The sequence below is a fragment of the Oryctolagus cuniculus genome, chromosome 5, assembly GCF_964237555.1.
Source record: "Oryctolagus cuniculus chromosome 5, mOryCun1.1, whole genome shotgun sequence".
NCBI lineage: Eukaryota > Metazoa > Chordata > Mammalia > Lagomorpha > Leporidae > Oryctolagus > Oryctolagus cuniculus.
In genome coordinates, this window is record NC_091436.1 from 159537000 (window position 1) to 159564251 (window position 27252).

At 45.9% G+C, this 27252-nt stretch overlaps 1 protein-coding gene across 2 annotated transcripts in view; it reads left to right on the forward strand.

The window, feature by feature from the left end:
- The first annotated feature begins 267 nt into the window (after window positions 1–267).
- Window positions 268–27252, forward strand: part of ELOVL2 (ELOVL fatty acid elongase 2) — a 61705-nt gene continuing 34720 nt past the window's right edge. Inside the window, exon 1 of one of the 2 annotated variants that reach the window (XM_002714176.5) lies at window positions 268–391. In XM_002714176.5, coding sequence (XP_002714222.1) covers window positions 389–391 — 3 coding nt within the window. In that variant the 5' untranslated portion in view covers window positions 268–388. Of the gene's footprint in view, window positions 392–5064; window positions 5084–27252 lie in introns of those variants that run through there. The other variant, XM_070074419.1, reaches the window with a different exon arrangement.

The following is a 27252-nucleotide window of genomic DNA, read 5'->3' on the forward strand; positions in this document are numbered from 1 at the left end:
GCGCACGTCAGAGACCAGGCGCCCGGAGAGGGGCGCGGGGCGGCCAGGCGCGCGGGCGTGTTGTTGGCGGGGGGGGGGGGGGAGCTGTTGGGGGGTCGCCCTCTCGCCCGTCCTGCGTGTCCCGGTCTCCCCGCGCGCGCTCTCCTCGCGCCACGGCCGCCCGCCGAGGGCCCCGTGGGTGGGGAGGGGGTCGAAACGGCCCTGAGGCGGCGGGCGCCGCGCGGCAGCGGCGCGAGCCCGAGGGGGCGGGGAGGCGCGGGCGGCGGGCGTGCGCGCGCCGGGCGTGGGCGTGGGCGCGGGCGGGGGTAAAACCGAGCGGGCGCGGCGGGCGCGCCGGGCAGAGGGACGCTGGCTACCCTGGACAGCGCATCGCCGCCCGCCGCGGATCATGGTGAGTCGGGGCCGCCGCGCTCGCTCTCCTCACGCCCTCGGCGGCGGTGCCGGCGCGGCGGGTTCGACCGCTGGAACCCGCTGCCCTCGGCCGGCGCCCGCGGTCTCGGCAACTTTGTCCCGGCGCCCGCTCCAGTCCGGCCCCCTGTTGCATGCACGCGGCCGCGAGTGCCCGAGGAGGAACCCGCCGCGCGGCCCTTCCCGCCGGGGCGGAGGGGACGGGGCTTCCCGCGCGGAGGTCCCGGGTCCGGCCCTAACGGCCGAATGCCCGCCCGCCGCCTCGGCTGCCCTCTCCGGCGGGGAGGGGTGTGTCGGCGCGCCGGGGGCTGCAGGCGGGGGTCGCGGCCAGCTTTCCCGGGCCGTCCGGCCTGGAGCCCGGGGTCCCGGGGTGGGTGGGTGGGGGGGTCTCTCCGGCGGCTCCTCCCGGGGCTGGGGCGCCCCCTGCTCGGCTCGGGGCCGGATCCCGGCGGCCGCGAACTCCCCGGCGGGTGGGAGCCCCAGAGCCCGGGTCTCTGGGTTCAGGAGGAGACCACCGTATTGTGTGGGCACTGCGAGGGCCGGCCCTGGGGCCGAAGGGGAAATGCTCGCCCCCGGCGCTGGGCAAATTATGCTAATCCCCTTTCTCTGCGTGTTGCCCTCGCTCCCCTTTCCCGCTCGCTCGCTCGCTCTGCCTGATTACGTGCGAGCGAAGCCTTGGCGACCCCACCTGACCTAGAAATGCCCGCTGGCCCACCGCGGCTCGCCCACCCCCTCGCCTGCTTGGTCGTCTTTGCTTAGCACAGTTCACCGCAGGTTTCTTCATCGTGGGCTTAACCTCTCCCTCCCCCCAGCGTGTCACTTTCAGAAGGACAGAGACTTTGGTCGCTTTGTCCCCTCCGCACGCCGCCCTATCGCCTTGTACCCTGAGCAGGGGCTGGCCCACGACAGGTGCTCGCCAGCTATTTAATTAAACTCAAGAAAGCGTAAAAACACTTGGGGCGGATGCATCGCGGGTGGGGAGCAGCGGGCTTCTCCGAGTGACGGTTGTTAGAGGAGGAGACTCGCAGGTGTCGTTGGGAGGAGTGGGATCGCCGTGGGTAGGGGCCACTCAACTTCAAGGCCTTCGATGGTCAGGGTGTAGGTGGCGGCCTCGTAGGCCTGGTCACTTTGTGCGCTGGGTGTCTTGGCAGCAGAGTGGACAAAGCAACTTTAGGACTGACACTCTCCCCTGGGGTCTGATTCTTATTCCGAAGTATTGGTGGGGGTTGTAGTGGGTAAGAGAACAATGCCAGGGATGTCTCCGTAATTGAAAGGAGAAGTGGAAATTGAGTCAGAACCAAGGGCCAGCTCTTCGAGGCTTTAACCTTGACCCTTGTGATTTTTTTTTTCCCTCTTTATGTGTTTTTCAGAAAGATTGAGCTTCAGGGGAGATAACTTCAATGTATCCAAGTTGTATCACTTTTTTAAAAGCGGGGCAAGGCTATTGTAGCTTGCAGCAGGTGCCTGCCCCCTTGGACACTGGTTGGAGGCCATGCTGCTCCACTTCTGATCCAGCTCCCTGCTAATGCATCTGGGAAAGTGGTGGAAGATGGTCCAAGTGCCTGGGCCCCTGCACCCACTTGGGAGACCTGGGTGGAGCTTCTAACTCCTGGCTTCACCCAGGCAGCCCTGGCAGTTGCAGCCATTTGGGGAGCGAACCAGCAGATGGAAGATCTCTCTGTGTCCCCTTTTCTCTCTGTGTAACTCTTCCAAATAAATGGATAAATCTTTAAAAAGAAAAGTGGCAAGGAATGGGATTTGGATTTGTAAATAAATTAGTAGTTCATTTCAGACCAACAAGCTTTTGACTCTAGATCCATTACAAGCTCTTAAGATGGTTCTGCTAATTAGACTTATTCCAGAATGTTTTCCTTCCAATCTCCCTCACTTTTTCCACTCCCATGGGGGTACATCTGTGGCAGTGGTTATTAGTCTGCGAGGTTCAGGTGCTTCCCTGATGTGAAGTAGGCTGTTAAATCTTGTAAATGAATCCACATTATATGAGAGTACTTCAGAAACTCTGTGGGAAAATGGAGCTCCAGGTGTTTGGCACAGCAGTAAAGTAGCTGCTTGGGATGCTTCCCCTTGGAGTTTGACTGCTGGCTCCCGATTCCAGCTTTTTCTGCTAATGTGCACCCTGGGAGGCAGCAGATGATGGCTCAAGTTCTTGGGGCCCTGCCAAACCTGAGGGAGACCTGGATTGAGTTTCAGAGTCCTGGCTTCAATCTGGCACAGCTCCAGGTGTTGCGGGCATTTTGAGAATGAACCCATGGGTGGAAGATTGGTCTCTTTAAAACTGTTTTATTTGTATTTATTTAAAAGTTTGGAAAAATGGAAATAAATGATTATTTTGGTGAGGAAAATGGAAATAAAAGATTATTTTGGTGAGAAAAAAATTGAAATTTTTATGATTATAGCAACATAGCTTTTTCATAATATGCATTTCTGGAACTTTTTGAAGATTCTTCCTACACTCGTCCTTAGTTCAGAAAACAAGGTCTTAGGATTCAGGGTTGTCGGTGATCACGTAGTATCTAACTAGATGGGTTTGCATTTTTCAGAGTAGATGTTGATAAAGGGAAAGGAGTTGCACTGGAAACTGATTTAGTGGCTTAATGTAAAAAAAAGACATCAGTCGCTCATTCTAATTTGAAAAAAAAAACTATGCATTTATTTATATTGCTTTCTTAGTCACCTCATCATTGGTATATCACAGACTCTACAGATCTTTGGGAAGAAACGTTCGTTTGAATGTGTCCATTAGAGTCTAGCAGTTTAGTAAGGGGATTTAGAGTTGAGATCTGTGTCCTTCAGGGGTTTGAATCCCAGCACCAGCACTTAACACAGTGTGTTTGAGCCCTGCTGCCTTCTGTAAGAAGCGACGATATTTCTTGGTTTGGGGAGAAGCAAGGTGGTGCATTTCTATGTGTCTAGCAAATTGCGTTGGGTGCTTAGTAAATGTTAGCTGTCTTGATGTGTTTTTTTTTTTTTCATTCTTTTGAGATGTTTGAGAAGAATTACTTCATACTTGCGTCCCTTGTGTGACCCTAATGTGGTGTTCTGTAGCAGCAGTGTCCAGTGGAAGCAGGGAAATAACATTGGTGACCTTCAGTTTTTCTGGTAGCCACATTAAAGAGATAAGTGAAATAAATTTTAATGCATTTCATGTAACCCAGAACATGTGGATATCTCAGCATGTAATTACACCAAAAGTTACTGAATTTTCCCTTTTTTTTTTTTTCATTGAATATCTGTATTCTAAACAGCTTAGTTCAGGCTGGCTGTGTTCCATTGCTCAATAGCCACACGTGGTCAGGATGGTGCTGGAGTACACATCTTCCAGGTTGACCTCTTATCTCCTGCACCTTTCCACGCGTGAGGGCCTCGCACAACCTTAAACCCAGCCCTGCAGAAAGCTCTCGTCTTTCAGGTGTGGCTCGCCGCTGCCCGTGGCCGGTGGTAATTCCACCGGCTCTTCAGTCCCTGCGTCTGAAATCTGACTCTGTACTGTTTCTTGTCTCATATTTTCATATTCTCACTTGAATATTTTCCAACCTACTTACCTTTTTCAGCCTCCTTTCTGCCTTTTCTGTGAGTTTCCTTTTTTAAGGATTTCTTTGTTTCTTTAACTTTTTAACTTCCTACTTTTCAAAACTCTAGGTTCTCTATCTTGATCTCTGGGTTCTACATTCTCACCTTTTCGTGTTAAGTCATACAAAGGTACTTTTAAACATTCATGGAAAATGGAGCTTAAAAATCAGTTTATTTTGGTGCCAAAAATTTTAAAAACATAGTTTTTTATCCACATTTTTGAGGACCCCTTCGTAAGTGTTTTATATAGCTTATTCTCATACCTAATATCTCCCATTTATCAAATATCCAAAGAAGTTCAGTTAACTTGATAATCTGAGGTTAAAATGATCCACTTGAGAAAAGCACAGATAGAGGAGAAAATAAGCCATTGGAAGGGAAAATGAAATTGTTCTTTGAGAAATAGTGATGAAACTGATCAATAGTAATAGCAATGTGACGATGACACCTGACATTCCGACGGTGCTGTGTGAGGAACGATCCCTTTCTTCCGTACTGGAGGAGCAAGGCACAAAGAAAAAGAAGGGCACTGGACCAAGGGTCAAGAAGCCTGGTTTGCAGCGCTGGCTTTACTATTTACTGGCTCAGTTCCCTCAGTCAAGTCGCTGGGAGACACTGTTTGTGCACCTGCTGCACTGGGTGGCGGGGTGTCATGTCTTTCACAAGATGTGAGAATCAGAGGAGACCTCCTCACCTTTATGGGGCTGTTCCTTTGGCCATGGGGATCTTACCCCCAGAAAACTGCCTGAGTACTTGGGTAGTTGGACCTCCCCTCCCCACTCCACTTAAACTGGAGCCTGCACTGTCATATTCACACCCTCCCCACTCCACTTAAACTGGAGCCTGCGCTGTCATATTCACACTTGATCCTCTCACACTGTGTTTTTCTCCAGGGCACACAGGACCTAAGAGTTTGCTATTTACATAGCCTTGGAGATGTTGAACCATTTACTTAGTAGTTATATCATGTGTTTTTTTGTCTCTTCTTACCTGTCCCTTCTCACCTGAATGAACTTTATGAAGACAGCGACATCTGTCTGCTGTCCAGAAATGTATCTCAAGCACCTAGGATGCCCGACATACAGTAAGTGCTCAATGGTTGCTTGTTCAGAAACTAAACACCAATACTTCTGACTCCCAGTGCACAGCTCATTCTCTTCACATCCTATTTTTCATCCCTATGAAAAACTATTGAGAAGTGAACATTTGCTTTGCAAAAATAAAATGCAACTCCTCTCTGGCTTTTAGCAATGCATATTCATCACCATCTCCGTGTCCCTGGGGGAGGCCCTACTGCAGGAGGGGCTGTAGGCTGTTGGGAGGACTCGCTGGGCTTCACTGCCTGGGCTCTTTCATATCCCGCTCTCCAGAGGCAGAGGGATTGCCATTCCTTTGTGTTTTCTAAGAAGGCATTACCCCCCCCCCCCCCTTCATTGACCTTTTCAGCATTCAGACTCCTAAAAAGAGGGAGAGGCAGAGCGAAGTCTTCCACCTGCTGCTTCGCTCCCCAGATGGCTGCAACAGTCGGGGTTGGGCCTCTCTCAAGCCAGGAGCTTCATCCAGGTCTCCCACTAGGGTCCAGAGGCCCAAGCCCTTGGGCCATCTTCCACTTCTTCCTCGGGCACATTAGCAGTGAGCTGAATTGGAAGTGATGCTGCCGAGACGACTCCTAGAGCCATATGGCATGCCACGCTGCAGGTAGCTTTAACCTGCTGTACCACAGTGCTGGTCTGAGCAGGCTGGATTTTGATGTATGGAGAAGGGGAGGAATGTAGGATCTAGCTGACATCCCTGTGAGGGTAAGTGACCAAGTGACCGCGTGAGGCCCCAGAAGTAGTCACACAGATGTATGTGAGGAACATTGCACCGAGAGCAGTTTGATGGACACGCTGTGTCTTCACAGAGCCCAGCGTGGACCAGGTACTGAGCAGTGCTTTTGAGTGTGCAGTCTGTGGACCGGTAGCATTATGGGATTGACATTTGGGAGATGTGAATCAAGTCAGATGTTGGAAAATCTTGAATTTGAGGCTAAGAAGTTTCTCTTAGATAATTTTTTTTTTTAAAAAAGATTTGTTTGAAAGGCAGAGGCCAAGAAGATTTTCTTAGTTTTTTTTTTTTTTAATATTTATTTATTTGAAAGGCAGAGAAAGAGTTTCCATCCTCTGGTTCATTCCCCAAATAGCTGCAGCAGCTGGGGCTGGGCCAGGCTGAAGCCAGGAGCTCCATCCGGGTCTCCCACGTGGTGGCAGGGACTCAGATACTTGATCTCCTGCTGCCCATGTACATTAGCCGGGAGCTGAATCGGAATGTCTTAGGTTCTGAAGGCAGTAGAGAACAAGTAGGCTTTTTTTTTTTTTTAAGATTTTATTTATTTATTGAGAGGTAGAGTTACAGAGGGAGAGAAAGGTCTTCCTTCTGTTGGTTCACTCCCCAGTTGGACGCCAGAGCTGTGCCGATCTGAAGCCAGGAGCTTCTTCCGGTTCTCCCACGTGGGTGCAGGGGCAAGGGCAAGGACTTGGGCCATCTTCTGCTTTCCCAGGCTATAGCAGAGAGAGCTGGATTGGAAGAGGAGCAGCCGGGACTAGATCTGGCGCTGCAGGCGGAGGAATAACCTACTGCGTCACGGCGCCAGCCCCCACAAGTAGGCTTTTGGAGTAGAGAATCAAATGATAAAAATATTTAGGAAGAGTAATCAGGTTTCCATACTGGTCGGCTTGGGAGAGCCTGGATGAAGAGGCTGGAAAGGGCCTGAGCCAGCTCCTCGGCTTCATTTGTTTTCTAAATTGTCAACTTTTGGAAAACTCCCTTTAACCACATGCGCCTGTTCAGTCATTTGAACAGTGTTCTCACCCATAAAAGATGTATAATATCTTTGACATGGGCAACATCAGATTTGGTCTTTAATGTCTGTCTTCTCAAAAAATGAGAGCCTAGTGAAGATTGTGTCAGATAATACTTAGGAAGCTGTTATGATACCTAAATTGGCTGCTGTTAAATGCTCAAAGCTGTTATCAAAAGACCATCATACTCATATTTACAATCTGAACTTTTTTCTTTATTCCTGCACTAGAAATTTTTAAAATATCTTGACTAACCTACATGTACTTGCATTTTAAAAAATCATATTCCTGTGATAATTGACTTTGGTTTTAATGTTCGGGATTTATTTTCCTGGAGAGAATAAAAAATGTTGTTTCTTCTGATTTTTGACTCCTTGGGCTGCGTGAGTTCTGTTAGAGTAGTGAAAAATGAAAATTGAATTATATGTTTGCTTCAAAACAGTTTTTCTTACTGAATAATTCTCATCCGTAGATGAACTTGCATTAAATGGAATGCTTTTTGAAAACTTTCATGGATTTGAGTCACAACTTTAGAAAATCCTAAGAGCTCTGCATAATCAGATTAAACCTTAGCTATTTGCCCAGCCACCTACATCAAATTGCCTGTCTTGAGCTTCTTAATAGTGCTTAATCTAATGCCTTAGCCCCTAAAAATTTACATGAAAATGTATCTTACATTCTCTCTTTCCCACTGGGTCCTCATTATTTCAGTTTGTGAAATCCTAAGTAGAGCAGATTATTGGATTTTGTGTGTTTTGTTGGAAATATTGAGGTAAAGAACGCATATGTGCACATAGCTGCTTTTCCTACTTCTTGGTTAGTTCAGAAGTAGCAAAAATTGATTAGACATAAAAGAGTAAGCTGGGAGTAGAGATTTGTGTAGTCTAGGAGGGCAGCTTGGCAGAGGCTAGGGCTAGGTGAGGAGAGTAGAAAGCATGTTGGACGGCGAATTCTCCAGCCTGGCTGGAGTGAAGTTACCATATAAGGCCTGTTGAAGAAATGGCTAGAGGAGTACTTGCACCAAGTGGAATGAAGTTTGAGTCCAGAGCAAAGACCAAGACTTCTCAACGTAAAATCCTTTCCTACCTGGTAGGATTCTCTTGCCATGTATGCTTGACCCCCATTTTCAAATAAAATAGATGAATTACACTTCCATGTTGTGGTCACCGTTAAAGTTACTTCCCACTGCATCCTCACATACCACCTGTTGGCCTGGTGTGTCTGTCTACACAAGGCTTCCGTCACAGCCTCTCAGCGGCATGTGACTTGCTTATTGAATACTTTGTCCACGTGTATATCATCGGCCTCCGCACCACCTGTGAGCTCCAGGAGTGGGAGCTCCCAGCCACCCTGCTGCTATAATTTCAGCACCAGAGTACTCCCTGCACAGAGCACGCTCATAGAGAATGTGTGTGATACGTGGACAGATGTGTGAAGTGGCTTTCCTGTGTGTCAAGGAACTGAGATTCAGAGAAGTTGTTTTCTGTATAGTCATAAAACTAGTCCGTGGTGGACAGGGATTCAGGCCCACTGCCTACCCCTGCGCTGTGTCCTCTGTCCCATTGCTTGTTGCTTTATCCCAGTAGGCTTTCCTGGTACCCATGATTACGGAGTAGTTACCTGGTTTCAGTTTGACCATTCTTGTAAAAAGTTCTCCTACTGAACTTCTCCTAATACATGTTACAGTGTAAAGGGCCAGAGGAGGGAGGATTTTAGCACGTTTATATGGATCTGAAGTTGTTTAGAGCTATTTGAATTCTATTTTTCTTAGAATTCACTTTTCAGCAAATACTCACTTTACAAACAATGAACAAATATTCATTTGTTCACTTATTTATTCACATGCTGGGTACTGTTCTAGGTGTTGGAATGCACCAGGGAGGAAGTTAAGGCACAACTTCATGCATGCATTCTAGAAGAGAGGATTCGGATAGTAAACCCTAACCATAGTAAGTACATCGAATACATGTTAGGAAGTAAACAAGCTGTGGATGAAAATGCAGGACGGGGTGAGAGAGAGGCACGCCGGATGTACAGGATGTAAAGGCATGGAGCGGAGTTCCTCACTGCAGACAGAGTAGTTGAATCGGTATTGTTGAACCATACATTGTTGGAAGAAGTCTATTATATAAAGAGTGTTTTCAGGCCTTCAGTCACGTTCTTCTGTTTATTTATTCTGTGGGGTTTCTACACAAGGACATTCTCATGCAATAAGTTGCTTTGCAGAAAATGAAACCACTTGCATGCAGAGTTGAGTTTGTCATGAGAGATATATCTATAAAATTAGTCTATTTTGAGGTAATATCTATATTTTTAAACTTGGTTCTAGATTTGCTGTCTCTGGCATTGCTTTCTTAGTTCCATAAGTGATTCCTTGGTCCAGGTCAGTTCAGTAGAATCACTTTGGGGAAATATAGTAAAAGTAACAACAAATCCACAGCAAGACTTACTTTAGAATACCCAGTAGTTTGATGCAGTTAAGAAAACACATGGTTTTCATAGAAGTATTTTGTCAATATTTATTCATTTCTCAAAGTCAGCCTAAATTCGGTGTGACAACTAGTTTCCAGATTCCTCTCCTGAACAAAGTGCTTAAGTAGGCCAGCTGGCTGCTGGTAGCAGAGGCTCCTTGAATGTGCTGTATATTTTGTAACCATTTGAGAGCGATTCAGTTGTTTTTTCATTGTGAAAATATGTGGCACCTGCCCTGAGAGTCACAGGACTTGGTGATGATCATCTGCGTACAGTAGAAAAGACTAAGGGTGTAATCCTTGACTTCTGGGACTCTATAGAGGCCCCATCTCGATCTCACTCACTCTTCAACCTGTTGGGTAGAAGACTTTTTACACAATTTGGATAAAAAGTTATATTGGGCAGTCATTGAGTAAGTCCTGCAAATTAATAGTAAGATGGGAAAATTTTTCTTACCCTAACGTTCCTTCATAAATCGGACCTCAACCTTATGAAAGAGGTAGGTGGAAAATAGTGTACACTCCACGTAGGAGTACCCCCTCTGACTTGTCTGGCAAAGTAGAAATCAGAGCCTGGGTAGGTCATTGACATTTACCAGAGAAAGGTATCTGGTTTGCCATGGAGGTGTAGAAAGCTCTGACTAGACAACCAGGTCAGTTAGGCAAAGGTGAAAGTTTCTTGCACATACAGGAACTTGCTATAAGATGAGTGGCGTGATGATGAGTGGGAAGACTGTATAGGGCATGGTGTTGGGACAAATGGCCTTCTGTTTGCTCAGAATTCTCTACTTGACGTACAGAAATAAATTCCAGATCATTTAAAAGCCTAAATAAAAATGAAGCTTGAAGACAGAAAACAGAAGTTATTGTATGAATGATTGTTTTTAAAAATTCATTAATTTGAAAGGCAGAGTTGGAGATGGAGGGGGCGAGAGAGAGAGAGAGAGAGAGTGATCAATCTTAGATCTGCTGGTTCACTCCCTACCTGGCCTCAAGGGCCAGAGCTGGGCCAGCCCAAGCCAGGAGTTTCTTCTGAGTCTCCCACATGGTTGCAGAGGCCGCAGAGGCCCAAGCATTTGGGCCATCCTCCACTACTTTCCCAGGCACATTAGGGAGCTGGATCGGAAGTGAAGCAACTGGGACTTGAACTGGTGCCCATAGGAGATGCCAGCATCACAGGCGGTGCTTTGCTTGCTAAGCCACAGTGCCAGCCCCAGGAATAAATTTTTTTTTTTCTGACAGGCAGAGCAGACAGAGACAGAAAGAAGGAATAATTTCTTAAGCAAGACTTAAAAAAAAAAAAAAAAACTATAAAAGTTATACGTTTAATCACATCAAAATTAAAATTTTTGAGACGATAGAAGATACCATACGGAGAGATGATTTGAAAAGAATAAGGCTAGAAGGTATTTGCGATTTGTGTAAAAAAAAAAAAAAGATTAGCATCTAGAATATATAAGTGACTTTTATAAATTAATAAATAGAAGACCAGCAATCTATTAAAAACCATGGAAAAGGTTATTAAATGGCAGCTCACTGAAGAGGAAGCTTTCATATTAATAAATATTTAAAGACATGCATAACTATAGTAGTAATAGGAAATGCAAATTAAAACCATATCACATCCATGAATGTGGCAAAAATTAAAAACTGACATTAGCAAGTTCCACAGAATTTTTTAAAAGCAGTCTGGTAGTTTATGCGAAAATTAAAAATACATTCCCCAAGTAACACAGCAATTCTGCAACTGGACTTATTCACAGAAATTTTCACTTGTGAGCATACAGAGATTGTATGAAGCAACATTTTTTTTAATAACAAATTGTAAATAACCAAAATACCCATCAGTAAGGAAGAGGTTAAATGGCAGTTTGTTCATATGATAGACTGCGGCAGTCAAGATGAGAAAACTAGATCCACATGTATCAACACAATGGGATCTCCTAAAGCAATGTCGGGTGACAGAGCAGGCTGCAGAAAGATGGGTGTGAATCATGTATACAGATCGTGAAGATGTGCAAAACTGCAGTTTTGTTTGTGAATATCTAAATGTATAAAAACATGGACTGGAAGGCTTGATATCAGGTGTATCAGCAGTTACCTCTGCGGAAGGAACAAGGGATATTGGGTTGGGAGGTGTAGCAGCACATGGTGGTACTCAGTATTTATTGGACTGTACAAGACCTACCTAAAGTAAATGACAGAACATTCATGTGATGTGTTTGTTTTACTGGTCTGTTCGTTTTGATGCCTTTACCTTTATCCTTAAGTGAAAAACCATCCTGGATGCGAGGTCTCAGCAGGTCTTGGCCGAGGAGCCCCAGGGCAGGAGGGCTTTCTGTGGTTTTCCGGGACCCTGATGCTTTCCTCTTGGCTGCCTGAATCAACATCCGAAAGGTCTTTGGGGTCACACTCGGCATTCTGGCACTTTTAGAGAACTAAAGGGCAAATTGTCCACGGGCCTGTTTGTCATGCTCGGGCCAGAGTGAGGAGTGAGCCTGTTTTCCCTCGCGAGAGCAAGAGAACGCCTCAGATGAGGCAGCTGCCGATCACGCCGAGAGGTTCCCCTCTGTGGCCCTGGGGCTGGTCACAGATGGGAACAGGAGAGCTGGGAGAGAAGTGTGAAGGCTGAGGAGAGCATTTGTCCTCAAGTTGTGCACCATCAATATCTGTGTTTCCTGATCACAGGTCAGGCGTGGTGTGCAGGGCTAGTGAACCCACTGCAGTAGGCTTCTCATTCTCCCTTCTCTATTGCACGTTCATTCCTAGTTTCCCTAGTCTGTCTCTGAGAGCTGTGATGGTGAATTGTGTTTCTTTGTTTTTCACACCGCTGCATTTCTTTTTTTATTTTTATTTTTTTATTTTTTTTTTTTATTTTTGACAGAGTGGACAGTGAGAGAGAGAGAGACAGAGAGAAAGGTCTTCTTTTGCCGTTGGTTCACCCTCCAATGGCCGGCGCGGCCGGCGCGCTGTGGCCGGCGCACCGCGCTGATCCGATGGCAGGAGCCAGGTGCTTTTCCTGGTCTCCCATGGGGTGCAGGGCCCAAGCACCTGGGCCATCCTCCACTGCACTCCCTGGCCACAGCAGAGGGCTGGCCTGGAAGAGGGGCAACCAGGACAGAATCCGGAGCCCCGACCGGGACTAGAACCCGGTGTGCCGGCACCGCTAGGTGGATTAGCCTATTGAGCCGCGGCGCCGGCCGCACCGCTGCATTTCTAAGACATCACTCATGAAGCACCAATTCGGGGAGCTTCTCTGTGGGGTGGCAGTGTGAGTGTAAGGCTGTGACGCTGTGGCCCTGCCTTGGGACTTGAAAATGCAGAGCCCCGAGTGACTGCTGAACCTCTGCTCTGAGTGCAGGCCTGTCGCAGCCACTCTTACAAATACGCCCTCAGTCTGCAGCCGCACCACGACGTCAGGATGGTCATCCTCGTAGAGGACAGAGATCCTGCACGGAGGTCGTGTTTTGGCCTACATCATGTAGCTGCTCAGGGGGTCAAGACTGGAACCTGTGTCAAACGCCTTTTTTTTTTTTTTTTTTTTTTTGCTGTGACCCACACTGAATGTCTCTGCCCCTCTTTAACCATGGCCTTGAGAGACCATCTCACCCCCACCCCCAACACACACAGTAGACCCAGGCTAAAAATAGGCGCCAGTGAGTGGCAAGAGGAGCCCGCATTCCTGTAAACAATGGTCGTTCATCATCTGCCCACTCCGGGCTGTTGGGCCAGCTGCTGTGCCTCTCTGACTTCACTTTTCCTGCTCTGTCACGGACGGGTGAAACTCTGAGACTGCCTCACAGTTCACGGAAAAGTGGAATTAAGATGCCTGTTTATATTTGGTGTAAAATTAATGCATTTTTTTTTTCATAATACATATTGGTCATGAACTTTTTGAAGATCCCTTGTGTCTGTTTGGTACATGGAGCAGTTGAGAGAACTAAATAGCATGCAGTGTCCCAGTACAATGGCTGCATCTGATAAACACATTCTAGCCGTTTTCATTGATTATCTATGTTAAAGTACGTAATTGTATAAGAGATCAGTCTTCACGGCGGGTATAGGATGCTAATGTGGGAGAATTTAATTTTGTTCATTCTGAGTCAGTGCGGTGAAAAGGAAAGGAAAAGGAGAGCCCACAACCACCGTAACAACACGGAGGGAATTTGTTCTTCCGATAGAGGCAGTTGCTCCCGGCTGAAGCCTTGCAGTCACGGGTCAGCCTGTTTGCCCACGCCCACTCCCGCTCAGCGAAAACTACAAAGTGGCCCAACTGAACAGCCAGATCCTTTTGGCCATCATAGCAAATGAGGCCTACGGTGTTCTGGGATGACTTATTTTAACCCGTTACACAGAGTGCTTTATCCAAACCCCACACTGGAAACCAAATCCCCAGAGAGGAAAAGACCTCCCGGAACCGGAGCACCCTCTGCATAGTTGTGGAACAATTCTGTAGCTGCCGTTTGCTGGGTAGGAGAGAGATGCATGTGTGTAGATTTTTTTTTTCCCTCTCACAGTTCAGATCATTTGGAGGAATGGAGTCAGGGAGAATGATATTTAGCAAAGCCCACACAAAAGGCATGGGCTTCATCTGTAGAAATGTGAGAGAGGTAATAGTTGTGCCACATTCTGAGAACAGGCATTTGAAAAACTGATAAACTGGAATGAATCCAATAGAAAATGCCAAAGAGGGTGAGGACCTAGAGCTCGTGTCATGCAGCCAGGCGCACGTCTAATATATAACACCTATCAAGTAGCCAGGTCCTGTGTGTGTGGGGGGGGGCAGGAAGTGGAAAAGGCCATGTACAAGGTCAGGGGAACGAGGGAGTGGACAGAGGTGAAGGCTCAGGTGACGTTCCTCTTGTCCAGTGTCGGAAGGACCCAGGTGTGGAAGACCAACAGTGTGCGAGACTGTCGAGGAAAGACCCAGGATTTGTAACTATAGAGTGGGGAAAGTGTTTCCGCAGAACGTGAAGAACAGCTTTTGAAAAACAACCGTTTTTAAAGTGGACTGTACCACCTTATCAGTTAGGACTCGGGTTTTCTGGGGAGGTGGGTACATGTCTGCGGAGTTATTTCAGAAAGCAGTGGTTTCCAGCTTTGGGTGGAAGTTGGATTAGATGTTGATGCCTCTCTGGTGTTCCGAGGGCCAGGAACTGCTCATATTCATCTGAGGTTTAAAAAAACATTCCTCCTGAGCTCATTTATTTATTTATTTTTTCTTTTTTTTTTTTTTTTGACGGGCAGAGTGGACAGTGAGAGAGAGAGAGACAGAGAGAAAGGTCTTTGCCGTTGGTTCACCCTCCAATGGCCGCTGCAGCTGGCGCGCTGCAGCCGGCGCACCGTGCTGATCCGATGGCAGGAGCCAGGTACTTATCTTGGTCTCCCATGGGGTGCAGGGCCCAAGGACTTGGGCCATCCTCCACTGCACTCCCTGGCCACAACAGAGAGCTGGCCTGGAAGAGGGGCAACTGGGACAGAATCCGGCGCCCTGACCGGGACTAGAACCCAGTGTGCCGGCGCTGCAAGGCGGAGGATTAGCCTAGTGAGCCGTGGCGCCGGCCTGAGCTCATTTATTTTTTATGACTTATTTATTTGAAAGATAGTCACAGAGAGAGGGAGAGAGAGAAATCTTCCATTCGTTGGTTCACTCCTCAAATGGCTGCAATATCTGAAGCTGGGCCAAGCCAAAGCCAGGAGCTTCTCCCCGGTCTCCTATGTGGATGCAGGAGCCCAAGCACTTGGGCAATCTTGTGCTTTCCCATGTGCATTAGCAGCAAGCTGGATTGGAAGTGGAGCAGCTGGGTCCTGAACCAGCGCCCACATGGGATGTCGGCACTGCAGGTGGCGGCTTTACCTGCTTCGCCAGAGCGCCAGCCCCCTGTGTGTTCCTGTGCATTGCAGAACTCTGCAGCATAGAGAGCTAGTGTGATGGGAAAGAAATCCTCGTAGTGAAAATTGATGTTTAGATCTTTATTTTATATCATTATTTTCACAGAAGGGCAAGTTTAAGAAATGAAGAATTATTCACAGCAAACTTTAATATTTTACCTATAAATCTCTTACCGGTCAAAGGTTATAAAATTCCCATTAGAAGCAACTAAGAGTCAATACCAAGTGTTCTCACCACAAAAAAAGTATGTGAAGTAACGTATTTGTGAATTAGATCTATTTAGCCATTGCATAATGTATACATATTTCAAAACATTATGTTGTATACCATAAATATGCAAGTCTACTTGTCAGATATCTTAGAAAAAGCAAATCCCTGTAGGATAGTTAATCTATAGATACAATAATATTAAAATTTCATGTAACAAATGAAGAAATGAGACTATAGTCAGTAGACTGTCAACAATCATTTTTTCCATATGCTGGAGTTATATAAAGCTAAGTGTGAGTTAACAGTGTGACCAAAGCCAAGTTTTTATACCATTACTCTAGTGTTGTGTTGGAACACAAAGGTATACGTATTTTACTTGATTCTAAAATGTAGTTGGACACCTTGAGGCATGTCAGTGTTCTCTGAATTCTGTCTTAATAAAGTCTTTGTTTCAGGTAAATGAATGAATCGACAGTGGTTAATCCAGTCATAATAAAAAGAAATAGAAAATTGAAGTCAAGGCCAGGAACTGGGCTTTTTTTTTTTTTTTTTTTTTTTTTTTTTTTGCGTGTTAGAGAGGTAGACAAAGAGTGGTGTGCCATCCACCCGTTCACTGTCCAGATGGTTGCAACGCCTAGAGCTGAGCCTGTCCAAAGCCAGGACCCTCAAGCTTCTTCCAGGTCTCCCACGTGGGTGTAGGGGACTAAGGACTTGGGGCACCCTCCACTGATCTCCCAGGCCATAGCAGAGAGCTGGATTGGAAGTGGAGTAGTCAGGACTCGAACCAGTGCTCACATGGGATGCCGGTACTGCGGGCTGGGGCTTTAACCTGCTGTGCCACAGCGCCGGCGCACAGAACTGTGCTTCTTAAATCATGTCCCAGTGCTTCCTGCCTTATAACAATTACTAACTTTATAGTGACGCATTACTTTATTAAATGGTCCAGGCTCTGCTTCCGATCCCAGCTTCCTGCTAATGTGCACCTTGGGATGCTGCAGGTGATGGCTCAAGAAGTTGGGTTTCTGCCACCTGTGTGGGAGACACGGATTGAGTTGAAGGCTCCTGGCTTTGGTGTGGCACAGCTCTGGCTATTGGCAGGCATTTGGGGAGTAAACCAGCAAATGGGAGATTCCTCTGTCTCTGTCTTTCAAATATATAGTAAAAGTTGTTTAAAAAAATGTGCTCACCCTGGTTAGAATGGCTCATATACAGAAATCTACCAACAGATGCTGGCAAAGATGTGGGGAAAAAGGGACACTAACCCACTGTTGCTGGGAATGCAAACTGGTCAAGCCACTATGGAAGTCAGTCTGGAGATTCCTCAGAAACCTGAATATAACCCTACCATACAACCCAGCCATCCTACTCCTTGGAATTTACCCAAAGAAAATTAAATTGGCAAATAAAAATCTGTCTGCACCTTAATGTGTATTGCAGCTAATTCACAATAGCTAAGACCTGGAATCAACCTAAATGCCCATCAACAGAAGACTGGATAAAGAAATTATGGGAGATGTACTCTATAGAATACTATACAGCAGTAAACAATGAAATCCAGTCATTTGCAACTAAATGGAGGAATCCAGAAAATATGCTGAGTGAAATAAGCCAGTCCCAAAGGTACAAATATCATATGTTCTCCCTGATCAGTGGCAACTAACCAAGCACCAAAAAGGAAACCTTTTTGAAGTGAAATGGACACCATGAGAAACAGTGACTTGATCAGCCCTTGTCCTGACTGTTGATGTACAATGTAATACTTTACCCCTTTTACTATTTTTTTTGTTCTACTTAATACTATTGATTGAACTCTTTAATTAACACACAGTTATTCTTAGGTGTTTAAATTTCACTGAAAAGTGATCCCTGTTAAATATAAGAGTGGGAATAAGAGGGAGGAGATGTACAATTTGGGACATGCTCAATTGGACTTGCCCCAAATGGTAGAGTTAGAAACTTGCCAGGGGATTCCAATTCAATCCCATCAAGGTGGCATGTATCAATGCCATCTCGCTAGTCCAAGTGATCAATTTCAGTTCACAATTGATCATACTGATAGGACTAAGAGTCAAAGGGATCACATAAACAAGACTAGTGACTGCAAATACTAACTGATAGAATAAAAAAAAAAAAAAAGGGAGAGAATGATCCAACATGGGAAGCGGGATACACAGCAGACTCATAGAATAGCAGATGTCCTAAACAGCACTCTGGCCTCAGAATCACCCCTTAAGGCATTTGGATCTGGCTGAAAAGCCCATGAGAGTATTTTAGGCATGGAATGCCAAGACACTCTGGCACAAAAAAAAAAAAAAAAAAAAAAAAAAAAAAAAAAAACACCAACCCACACACAAACAAATGAAAGATCTCTGCGAGATCCCAGTGGAAAGAACGGGCCATCAAAGAAGGAGGTACCTTTCTCTGAAGGTGGGAGAGAACTTCCACTTTGACTATGACTTTGTCTGAATAAGATCAGAGCTGGTGAACTCAAAAGGCTTCCATAGCCTTGGCAACTCATGACAAGAGCCTCAGGTGATTACTGATGCCGTAAACAAGAGTGTCAATTTGTTAAGTCAACAACAGGAGTCACTGTGCACTTAACTCCCCATGTAGGATCTCTGTCCTTAATGTGTTGTACAATGTGAATTAATGCTATAACTAGTACTCAAACAGTACTTTATACTTTGTGTTTCTGTGTGGGTGCAAACTGTTGAAATCTTTACTAAATATATTCTAAATTGATCTTCTGTATATAAAGATAATTGAAAATGAATCTTGAATGGGAGAGGGAGCGGGAGAGGGGAGGGTTGCAGTTGGGAGGGAAGCTATTGGGGGGGGGAGCCACTGTAATCCATAAGCTGTACTTTGGAAATTTATATTTATTGAATAAAAGTTAAATGTGTGACCAATCTACATCCTGACATCTTTCTGCTAAGTGTTAGGTTTGCCATGAATATATTTTTAAAAGATTTCATCTTCAGCAGAAGTAACCATTGCTGTCATGAAGATTTCTTTGTTAATATATTAAAGTGTCTCCCATTCTACAGAATTTGAGGGCCTAAAGGCACACCAAACTGTAGTGAACAATAAGGTGAAAATCAGACTACATAAATCTGAATCCAGGCAGAGATACCACATTGGAAGGTTTCCCTTCATAAAAGATTGTTACCAGCTGCTGCCTTAATAGGTCCCTTAGAAGATTTAAGACCCCTGTAGTAATGAGAGATGGTTGTGAAAAAAAGTGTTAGTAAGCTGTTTCAGTTTTCCCAGAACTCCTAGTTTGTCACGTGAGAAAAAGGTTGTCTATTGAAAGTCAGTGTATGGTGGCTGTTGCAGATGTCTGCAGTAGAATGGCTCATCCCCAAGTCCAGGGTCAATGCAGAAGAGGCAGCCTGCCCCTCCTGCTGCCCTCCTGGAGCTTGGCAGCCCAGCCCAGATTGCTGCTGGCTTCAGGTTAGCTGTTTACATTTCCAGCCCTTGGTCGCTTCCCTGTGGCTATGGCACAGTGCTAGGATTGGGTAATGGATATAGAGTAGAGGTTATTTGGCTCCCAAGTCTGTAGGCTGGGACATCCTGGAGCTGGCTTCTGGTGGCCCTCTTGCCGTGTTACAGCGTGGCGGAGGCGTCACATGATGAGGCGGAGCAAGCAGCTAGCTCAAGTCTCTCCACCATGAGTGCCCCAGGGTGCCCTTCCCTCATGACCTCATCTAATCCTGATTATGTCCCAAAGGCCTCTCTCCCAAATACTGTCAGCAGGAATGTGGAGATTTTTAACACATGAACCTTTAAGGGGGACACATTCAGACCATAGCTTGCTGTTTTGAAGCTATGCAAGACTTTTCTCCTTTAAAAAAAATTATAGTCTAACATCTTCAACTCTTCTAATGCATATTCATTTTTACACACTCGGATCAGGAAGTCGTCTTGAGTCTTCCCTTCTACGGAGACTACCCCTTGAGAAACAATGAGAACTTGTGATGAAGCTGTGTACAGTAGCAAAGTGAAAGCCAGGCCATCCTAGCTGTGGCTCTAGGAATCGCTGCTTGCACGGCGCCATCCCTCTCCCTGCCCAGAGTGACTACCTGGTAGTGTTACTGAGTTTATCCTCTCCCTTGTACAGGTTGGGAGGAAAATTGCTGTAATTCTTTTATTTCTGTGTTTACTATGCAACTTAACATTCTAATGATACAGCTCAAAAGCTGTATTTTAAAAAATATTTTTTTAAAACAAAGTCTAAAATTTCTGCTAAGAAAGTTTTAAATCATAAAATCACTGTGCTTTTGTGTTTTATAGAAATCAAGTAGTTCTTAATGAGGGAATAGATTTGGTAATATTCTCAAATTATAAGGCTTTAAATGGCCTGCTTTTTTTCTTCTTTAACGATGTATTTATTTGAAAGAGGAAGAGACAGAGCGATCTTCCATCTGCTGGTTCACTCTTCAGGTGGCTGCAATGGCTGGAGCTGGGCAGATCCGGAGCCAGAAGCAGCTTCTGGGTCTCCCACATGAGTGCAGGGGCCCAAGGACTTGAGCCATCATCTGCTGCTTTCACAGGCACATTAGTGGGAGCTGGATTGGAAGTGGTACATCTGGGACTCGAACCCGTGCCCATATGGGATGCCGGTGCTGCAGGTGGCAGCTTTACCCGCTGTGCCACAGTGCTGGCCCTGGCTGTGCTTTTCTAATTCTAATATTTGTGGTGCATTTATAATTCCTTCAAATAGGTATTCATTTTTAAATTTTACTTCTACCTTATTAAAAGCCACACTGAGGATAAGCATTCTAAAGAAGACTTTACTTGTCTGCAGTTGAACTAAAAAATTGTCAAATGAGTGAAATGCCTATAGAAATCGCTCAGTATTACTGATTTTTGGATGATAGCCATTCTACCTGGGGTAAGGTGACACTTCACTGTGTGTGTGGTTTTTTTTAAAGATTTATTTATTTGAAATATAAGAGATTCCAGAGGCCAGCACCGTGGCGCAGTAGGTTAATCCTCCGCCTGCGGGGCCAGCATCCTATATAGGTGCCGGTTCTAGTCCCAGCTGCTCCTCTTCTGATCCAGCTCTCTGTTATGGCCTAGGAAAGCAGTAGAAGATGGCCCAGGTGCTTGGGCCCCTGTACCCTCATTGGAGACCCAGAAGAAGCTCCTGGCTTCAGATCAGTGCAGCTGTGGCCGTTGTGGCCATTTGGGGAGTGAACCAGTGGATGGAGGACCTTTCTGTCTCTCCCTCTCACTGTCTGTAACTCTACCTCAAGTAAGTAAATAAAATATTTTAAAATAATAAGAGATTCCATCTGCTGGTTCACTCCTTGGATGGTTGCAATAGCCAGCGCTGGTCCAGGTTGGAGCTAGGAGCTTCATTCAGGTCTCCCACATGGGTGGCAGGGACCCAGGTACTTGGGCCATCTTCACTGCTTTACCTAGGCCGTTCTCAAGGAGCTGGGTTGTGGAACAGTCGGGACGCAAACCAGTGCCTGTAAGGGAAGCCAGCACCACAGGCAAAAGCTTTACCCGCTGTATCGCGGCACTGGCCCCTCACTGTGGTTTTTGTTTGCGTTTCCCTGATGGCTGGACCATAAGCAAGCATCTTTCATGCTTTGAAAAATGCCTGTTCATGGGGCTGGCGCTGTGGTGTAGTGGGTAAAGCTGCCGCCTGCAGTGTCAGCATCCCATGTGGACATTGGTTCAGGTCCCGGATACTCCACTTTTGATCCAGCTCTCTGCCATGGCCTGGGAAAGCAGTAGAAGATGGACCAAGTCCTTGGGGCCCTGTACCCACGTGGAGATCTGGAAGAAGCTCCTAGCTTCAGATTGGCTCAGCTCTGGCTATCGCGGCCAACTGGGGAGTGAACCAATGGAAGGAAGACTTCTTTCTCTCTCTTTGTAACTCTACTTTCAAATAAATAAATCTTTAATCCTTTCTCCATTTATTAAATGTATTGTTTCTTGAATTCCTAATATAGTCTGGATATTAGTCACTTCTTGCATTCGTAGTTTGCACATACTGTCTCCCATTCTGTCGGGTGTCTCGTCACTTCACTGACTGTTTCCCTTACTTGCAGAAGCTTCTTAGCTTCATGTGATCCCGTTTGTGTATATATATATATATTTTTTTTGATTGCCTGGCTTCTGGGATCTTATCCAAGAAGTCCTTGCCTAGGCCAGTGTCTTGAAGCGTTTATCCTCTGTTTTCCCCTAATAACTTGATGGTTTCTGCATGTGAAATCCAATATTTCCAGTACCATTTGTTAAAGAGACTGTCTTCCTCCAAGGAGTGATTTTTTTTTTCTCATTTGTCAAGTCAAAAAAACAACAAATGCTGGCAAGGATGTGGAAAAAGGTAACCTAATATACTGTTTGTGGGAGTGCAAACTGATAGAACCATTATGGAAGACAGTTTGGAAATTCCTCAGAAAACTAAAAATGCATGTCTCATATGACCCAGCTGTTCTACTCCTGGGAGTATATCCAGAGGAAATAAAATCAATGTGTGAAAGAGTTACCTGCACTACCATGGTAGTCTATAGCAGCTCCATTCACAATAACTAAGATACAGAATCAACCTAGATGCCCATCAAGAAGACCAGATAAGGAAATGTGGTGTATATACAGTATGGAATATTACTCTGCCATAAAAAGGATGAATTCCTGACATTTTCCAACAAAACGGATGCAACTGAAGAATATTATGCTAATTGAAATAAGCCAGAACCAAAAAGACAAATGTTTTCTCTTATTTGTGGTAGTTAATTTATGGAGTTTAAAAATTGTGTGGCTGGTGCTTGCTTTGGCAGCACATGTACCAGGAAGCATTGTGTGGATGTCATGTCATTTAGCATGTGGTTAAATAGTGCGTCCCCGAGTCATACCATGTAAATGACGAGATATTTCCATTTCACAGGTGAAAAAAAGAAATGGGGAGGATACTGAGAATTCTTGGTACTAGTAATGGTGTCTCACTTTAGGTATTGGTTATGACTGATCAAATGACCAAAAACACTCCTGTATCTGTACCCTTAAGTGCATTTTTTGGTATGTATACTGTATTTCAATAAAACGCCTTTTTAAAGCAATCAGTATTTAAAAGGCTACAGATTTCAGTCTCACTGTTTAGTTCTCTCTGCCCAGTTAATATCCAAATTTTGCATCAGTCCTACCTTCTGTAGACATTGAAACCATAATGAAAATAAAATTTAGTTATGTGTTTCACATCCTTATTTTTATTTGACAGGCAGAGTGGACAGTGAGACAGGGAGAAAGGTCTTCCTTTACCGTTGGTTCACCCTCCAATGGCCGCTGCGGCCGGCGCACTGCACTGATCCGAAGGCAGGAGCCAGGTGCTTCTCCTGGTCTCCCATGGGGTGCAGGGCCCAAGCACTTGGGCCATCCTCCACTGCACTCCCGGGCCACAGCAGAGAGCTGGACTGGAAGAGGGGCAACTGGGACAGAATCTGGTGCCCAGACCAGGACTAGAACCCGGGGTGCCGGTGCCGCAGGCAGAGGATTAGCCTAGTGAGCCGCGGTGACGGCCTCACATCCTTCTAATAGTCTCTTCAGAGCCGTTATATAGGCAAAGAGTGTGCTGGCATCAGGTGGCAGCAGCAGAGGATGGCTTCAAAGAGACTTGGGAAGATGGAGGTGAAAAAGAATGGAGGTGGCAGGCAGTGGCCACAGAGAGTCCCGGGAGAATGCAGAAGCCCCCACCCCACGGACGGTTGCTGCTGCTGTTCACACTGCCGGTTCTGCCTCCAGTGAGGCTCTGAGGGGGGAAGAACCCCTCTTCCTTCTGTCTGCTCCAGACCTGGAAGGAGGATTGTGCAACGGTTTCTCTCAAGTGCAGGGGAGAGAAATCAAAACAGATTGGGCCACTGAGGTTGGGAACAAACTCATTGTGCTTCTCCTCCCATTAAGCAGTCTGCTCTTCCAAAAAGACAATTCAGATCAAGGTGACTGTTGAATTTTGCACCTTTGATTTCAAAGTCCAGAATAATTTCATGTTTGCTATTTGCTGGTATTTAGCTAACATTTCATTATTTATTTGAATCTGGCACTCTGCCTACTGACCTTGAGGCTATAGAAAAGGAGGGGAAAGGATAGGAAGGAGAGGAGAGCGAAGACTTAGCATCATTGTCTTTAAAACTTCAGAGCTAGAAAGGGCCTTGGAGATCATTTTATTCTATGCTACTATGTTCTGTGCTGTAATTGCAAAAACTAGGTCTCCAGGGGTCTAGTTAAGAGAAGGAATAAAATGATTGTGTTTACTTAGGGAGCATTTCAAACTACAAAATACTTGCTGTTGTCTATTGAATAGAAGTGATTTATCCACAAGAAAATGGAAAGTAATATTTCATAACAGCGTTCGTTTGTAGAATTCAAAACAATGGCCAAGAAGAGCACTGAGAGAGGATTGTGTGTGACAACACTAAAAGACGGTCAGAGCTTGATGTTTATGTGCTTTATTATCACACAGCAGTGTGGCAAAGGCATTGGCTCAGCTGCATGTGTTTTATGTCTTATAGTGAATAATTTTATATTCTGCCACTCATTATCAGTAAAATAGATAATCGCTGTCACACACACCCCACTCCCCCGGTAGAATTGTGCTTGTATCCATTAGTGCTGTGTTTTGGGAGACCACATTGTGCTGATGATTGGATGTTAATGAATAAAGTAATTAAGATATCCCTGAAGATGCTCAAAATAACATGAAATTCAAACGTCTCAAATTGGTTTGCAGCACTCTAACCATTGTAGAAGCCAGTTGGGATGTCCTTCCCATTCTCGCAAATCTCAGGCTGCCTTTTTGCTTTTTCAGGACTTATTTCTCTCATAATGCCAGTTAATGATACCCATCTTGAGTTGACATCATTTGGATTAAAATGCTAAGGGAGAGAGATCATTTTTCTTCCTTGTAGAAAAGTCTTTACACAGGGGCTGGCGCTGTGGCGTGGTGGGTTAAAGCCCTGGCCTGAAGCGCTGGCATCCCATATGGGCGCCGGTCCTAGTCCTGGCTGCTCCTCTTCCGATCCTGCTCTCTGTTATGGCCTGGGAAAGCAGTACAAGATGGCCCAAGTGCTTGGGTCCCTGCACCCGCGTGGGAGACCCAGAAGAACCTCCTGGCTCCTAGCTTCGGATCGGCACAGCTCCGGCCATTGCAGCCATCTGGAGAGTGAACCATTGGATGGAAGACCTCTCTCTCTGTCTCTACCTGTCCTCTCTATGTAACTCTTTCCAATAAATAAATAAATCTTTATTTTCTAAAAAAAAAGTCTTTACACAGTAAAAGTAGATCGGCTATCTCTTCAGTGATATTTACTCTCGAAGTGAATGGTAAGCATTTCATTCATCAGGGATGGAATCTGAATTGTTCAGTAAATCCCCACATGGGATGATGATTTTTTTATATAGCTTGAAGGCAGGAACATATTAAATAGGTCTGCCCATATGACTCTGATCCTCTTTCTCAGTCTTAGCTGTAAAGTAACACAACTTTGGACTTTACTGTGCATTGAAATGCTGTAGATATTTTTATAATGTAAAAAAATATAGAGAAATACTATAGATGTGATTGTTAACTTTAAAAATTAGGAGTAAAATGTGACCAAGATTAAAAGCATTGCTTTGTTTTCCTATTCAAAAGGATCCCACTTGCACATTCAGAGTAGCCAACCTGCTTCCCCTCTGGTCAGTGCTTGATAACCAGAGCACATACAAACAGAATCCCCTTTCATTGCTGCTGTTAGCTGTGAAAGAGCTTTATTCTTCCCCATGTCCCCGAATTCTGAAGCTGGTACCGTTCCAAGGTGTCCTGAGTACAGATATCTGGCTTTGGATTAAATCTCCAAGGAGTTTTATATTCACTGCCCACTTCCCATGGAAGTAGAAGTTGTAATAATTATTGCAGATATGTGGAATTACAGATTCAGCAGCATTGTTTGCTTTGCTTCTTACACATTCGGTACTGAGTCACTGAATAACTTAATTTCCAATTGTGAAATTGAAGTTTTTCTGGGTAGCGGATTTCATTACGTCCACTTGAAATTAAGGCAAGTTATTTAATACCTTTTAATTAGATCAGAATGTTATGAGATAAATGGTTGGATTTTATTTCCATGCTGTTGGAGAGAAGGCCATAACTTACAAATTTATAATCATTAAGAATGCATTTCTGGGGCTGCCGCTGTGGCTTAGCGGGTAGAGCTGATGCCTGCATCAGCTTTATGGCACATATGGCATCCTATGTGGGTTCTGGTTTGAGTCCTGGCTGCTCCACTTCTGATCCAGCTCCCTGCTGGTGGCCTGGGAAAGCAGTAGAAGATGGCCCTAGTCATCGGTCCCCTGCACCTGCATGGGGGACCTGGAGGAAGCTCCTGGTTTCAGGTTGGCCCAGCTCAGCCATTGCGGCCACTTTTTGAGTGAAGCAGCTGGTGGAAGAACTCTCTCTCTGCTTCTGTGTCTCTAACTCTGCCTTTCAAGTGAATAGATAAATCTTTAAAAAAATGTGTTTCCTCAAGCTTGGTAGATTTCTGTGAATGAATTCATAAACCACTTAGTCCTTGTGCATGTGTTTTAAAAGAGTGTGAAATCTAGTTTTGAGACTTGGAAGCAGGGTGTACTTCTCAGGTCTGTGCTGAGGCCCATACCCGAGTGAGAATCCGTGTCTCACGAGTGCTTCCCCCACCTCTCCCTTGCTGCTCTCGTGCCATCCCCAAGGACGTCCCCAGCATGTCGATGAGCACTCGTCTGTTAGCATAGCATGCTGGGGAAAGTGCCCTCCCCTTGCTTAGATTCCCGTCAGCTGGGTGAGGGCCTGTACCCCACCCCATCTGTAGAGCATACTGCTTTACCACTTCCAGACGTAGTAGCCCCGCGGGTTCCAGGCTCCGTGCGGTGTGCTGTGGGAGGTCGGGGAGACTGCCCATCCTTTCTGTGTGTGCCTGGGATGGCAGTGCACTCGCGCCTTGCAGCCCCAGTGTCCTCTCTGCATGTGAGCTTCCCCACTGCTGCCTCTCTCTGTTGGGACCCCAAAAGGAGCTGAGCTCTGCACCCCACCTAACAACTTCACTGCCGTGCCCAATGCTTTGTCCTGAGTGAGCCTCGTCAGCCTCTGAGCACTGCCTCGAGGTGCCTCCTTAGGATGAGCACCCTCCGAGACGGCACGAGGGCCCATTTTCAGAGGGTTCTGAAGCCAGGAGGTGAGCCAGCCACACCACCCACCATGTCTGGAGCAGGTGACCAAGGAGGCACATGCCCTGGAGCAAACCAGAAACTGCTGTGGGAACGCCTTGCTCAGATGAGCTATTAAACCTCGGCATTTATCTCTTACAATTTAAGAAGAAAAAGATTTTGTTGAGGGTTTTGCTACTTGATTTCCATGGAGACAGGGTCTATGTTTCTGCTCAGTATCTGCTTTAAGACAGTGACTTTTTTTTTTTTTTTAAAGATTTTGAGAGACAGAGCTATAGAGAGGGAAAGACAAAGGTCCTCCATGTGCTGGTTCACCCCACAAGGCCACTAGCAGGGAGCTGGACTGGAAGAGGAGCAGCTGGCTCTCAGACTGGTGCCCATAGGCGATGCAGGCATTGCAGGAGGCAGCGGAAGCTGCTACACCACAACGCAGGCCCCACCAGTGGTGGTTTACGAAGGCTTTTCATCCATTCTGTCTCCTGCCAAACATACACTCACACAAACACCCCTGGTGGCCTTCTGCAAGAAGAGTGGTGCCGAAGGGCAAAGATGCAGATGCGAGCCCCTGGAGTTTGCTAGTGCTGGTCCTGCTGTGACCCTGGCAAGGTGGCCGTTCTCCACCAGGTACATTGCCCAGGTGCTCACCGCG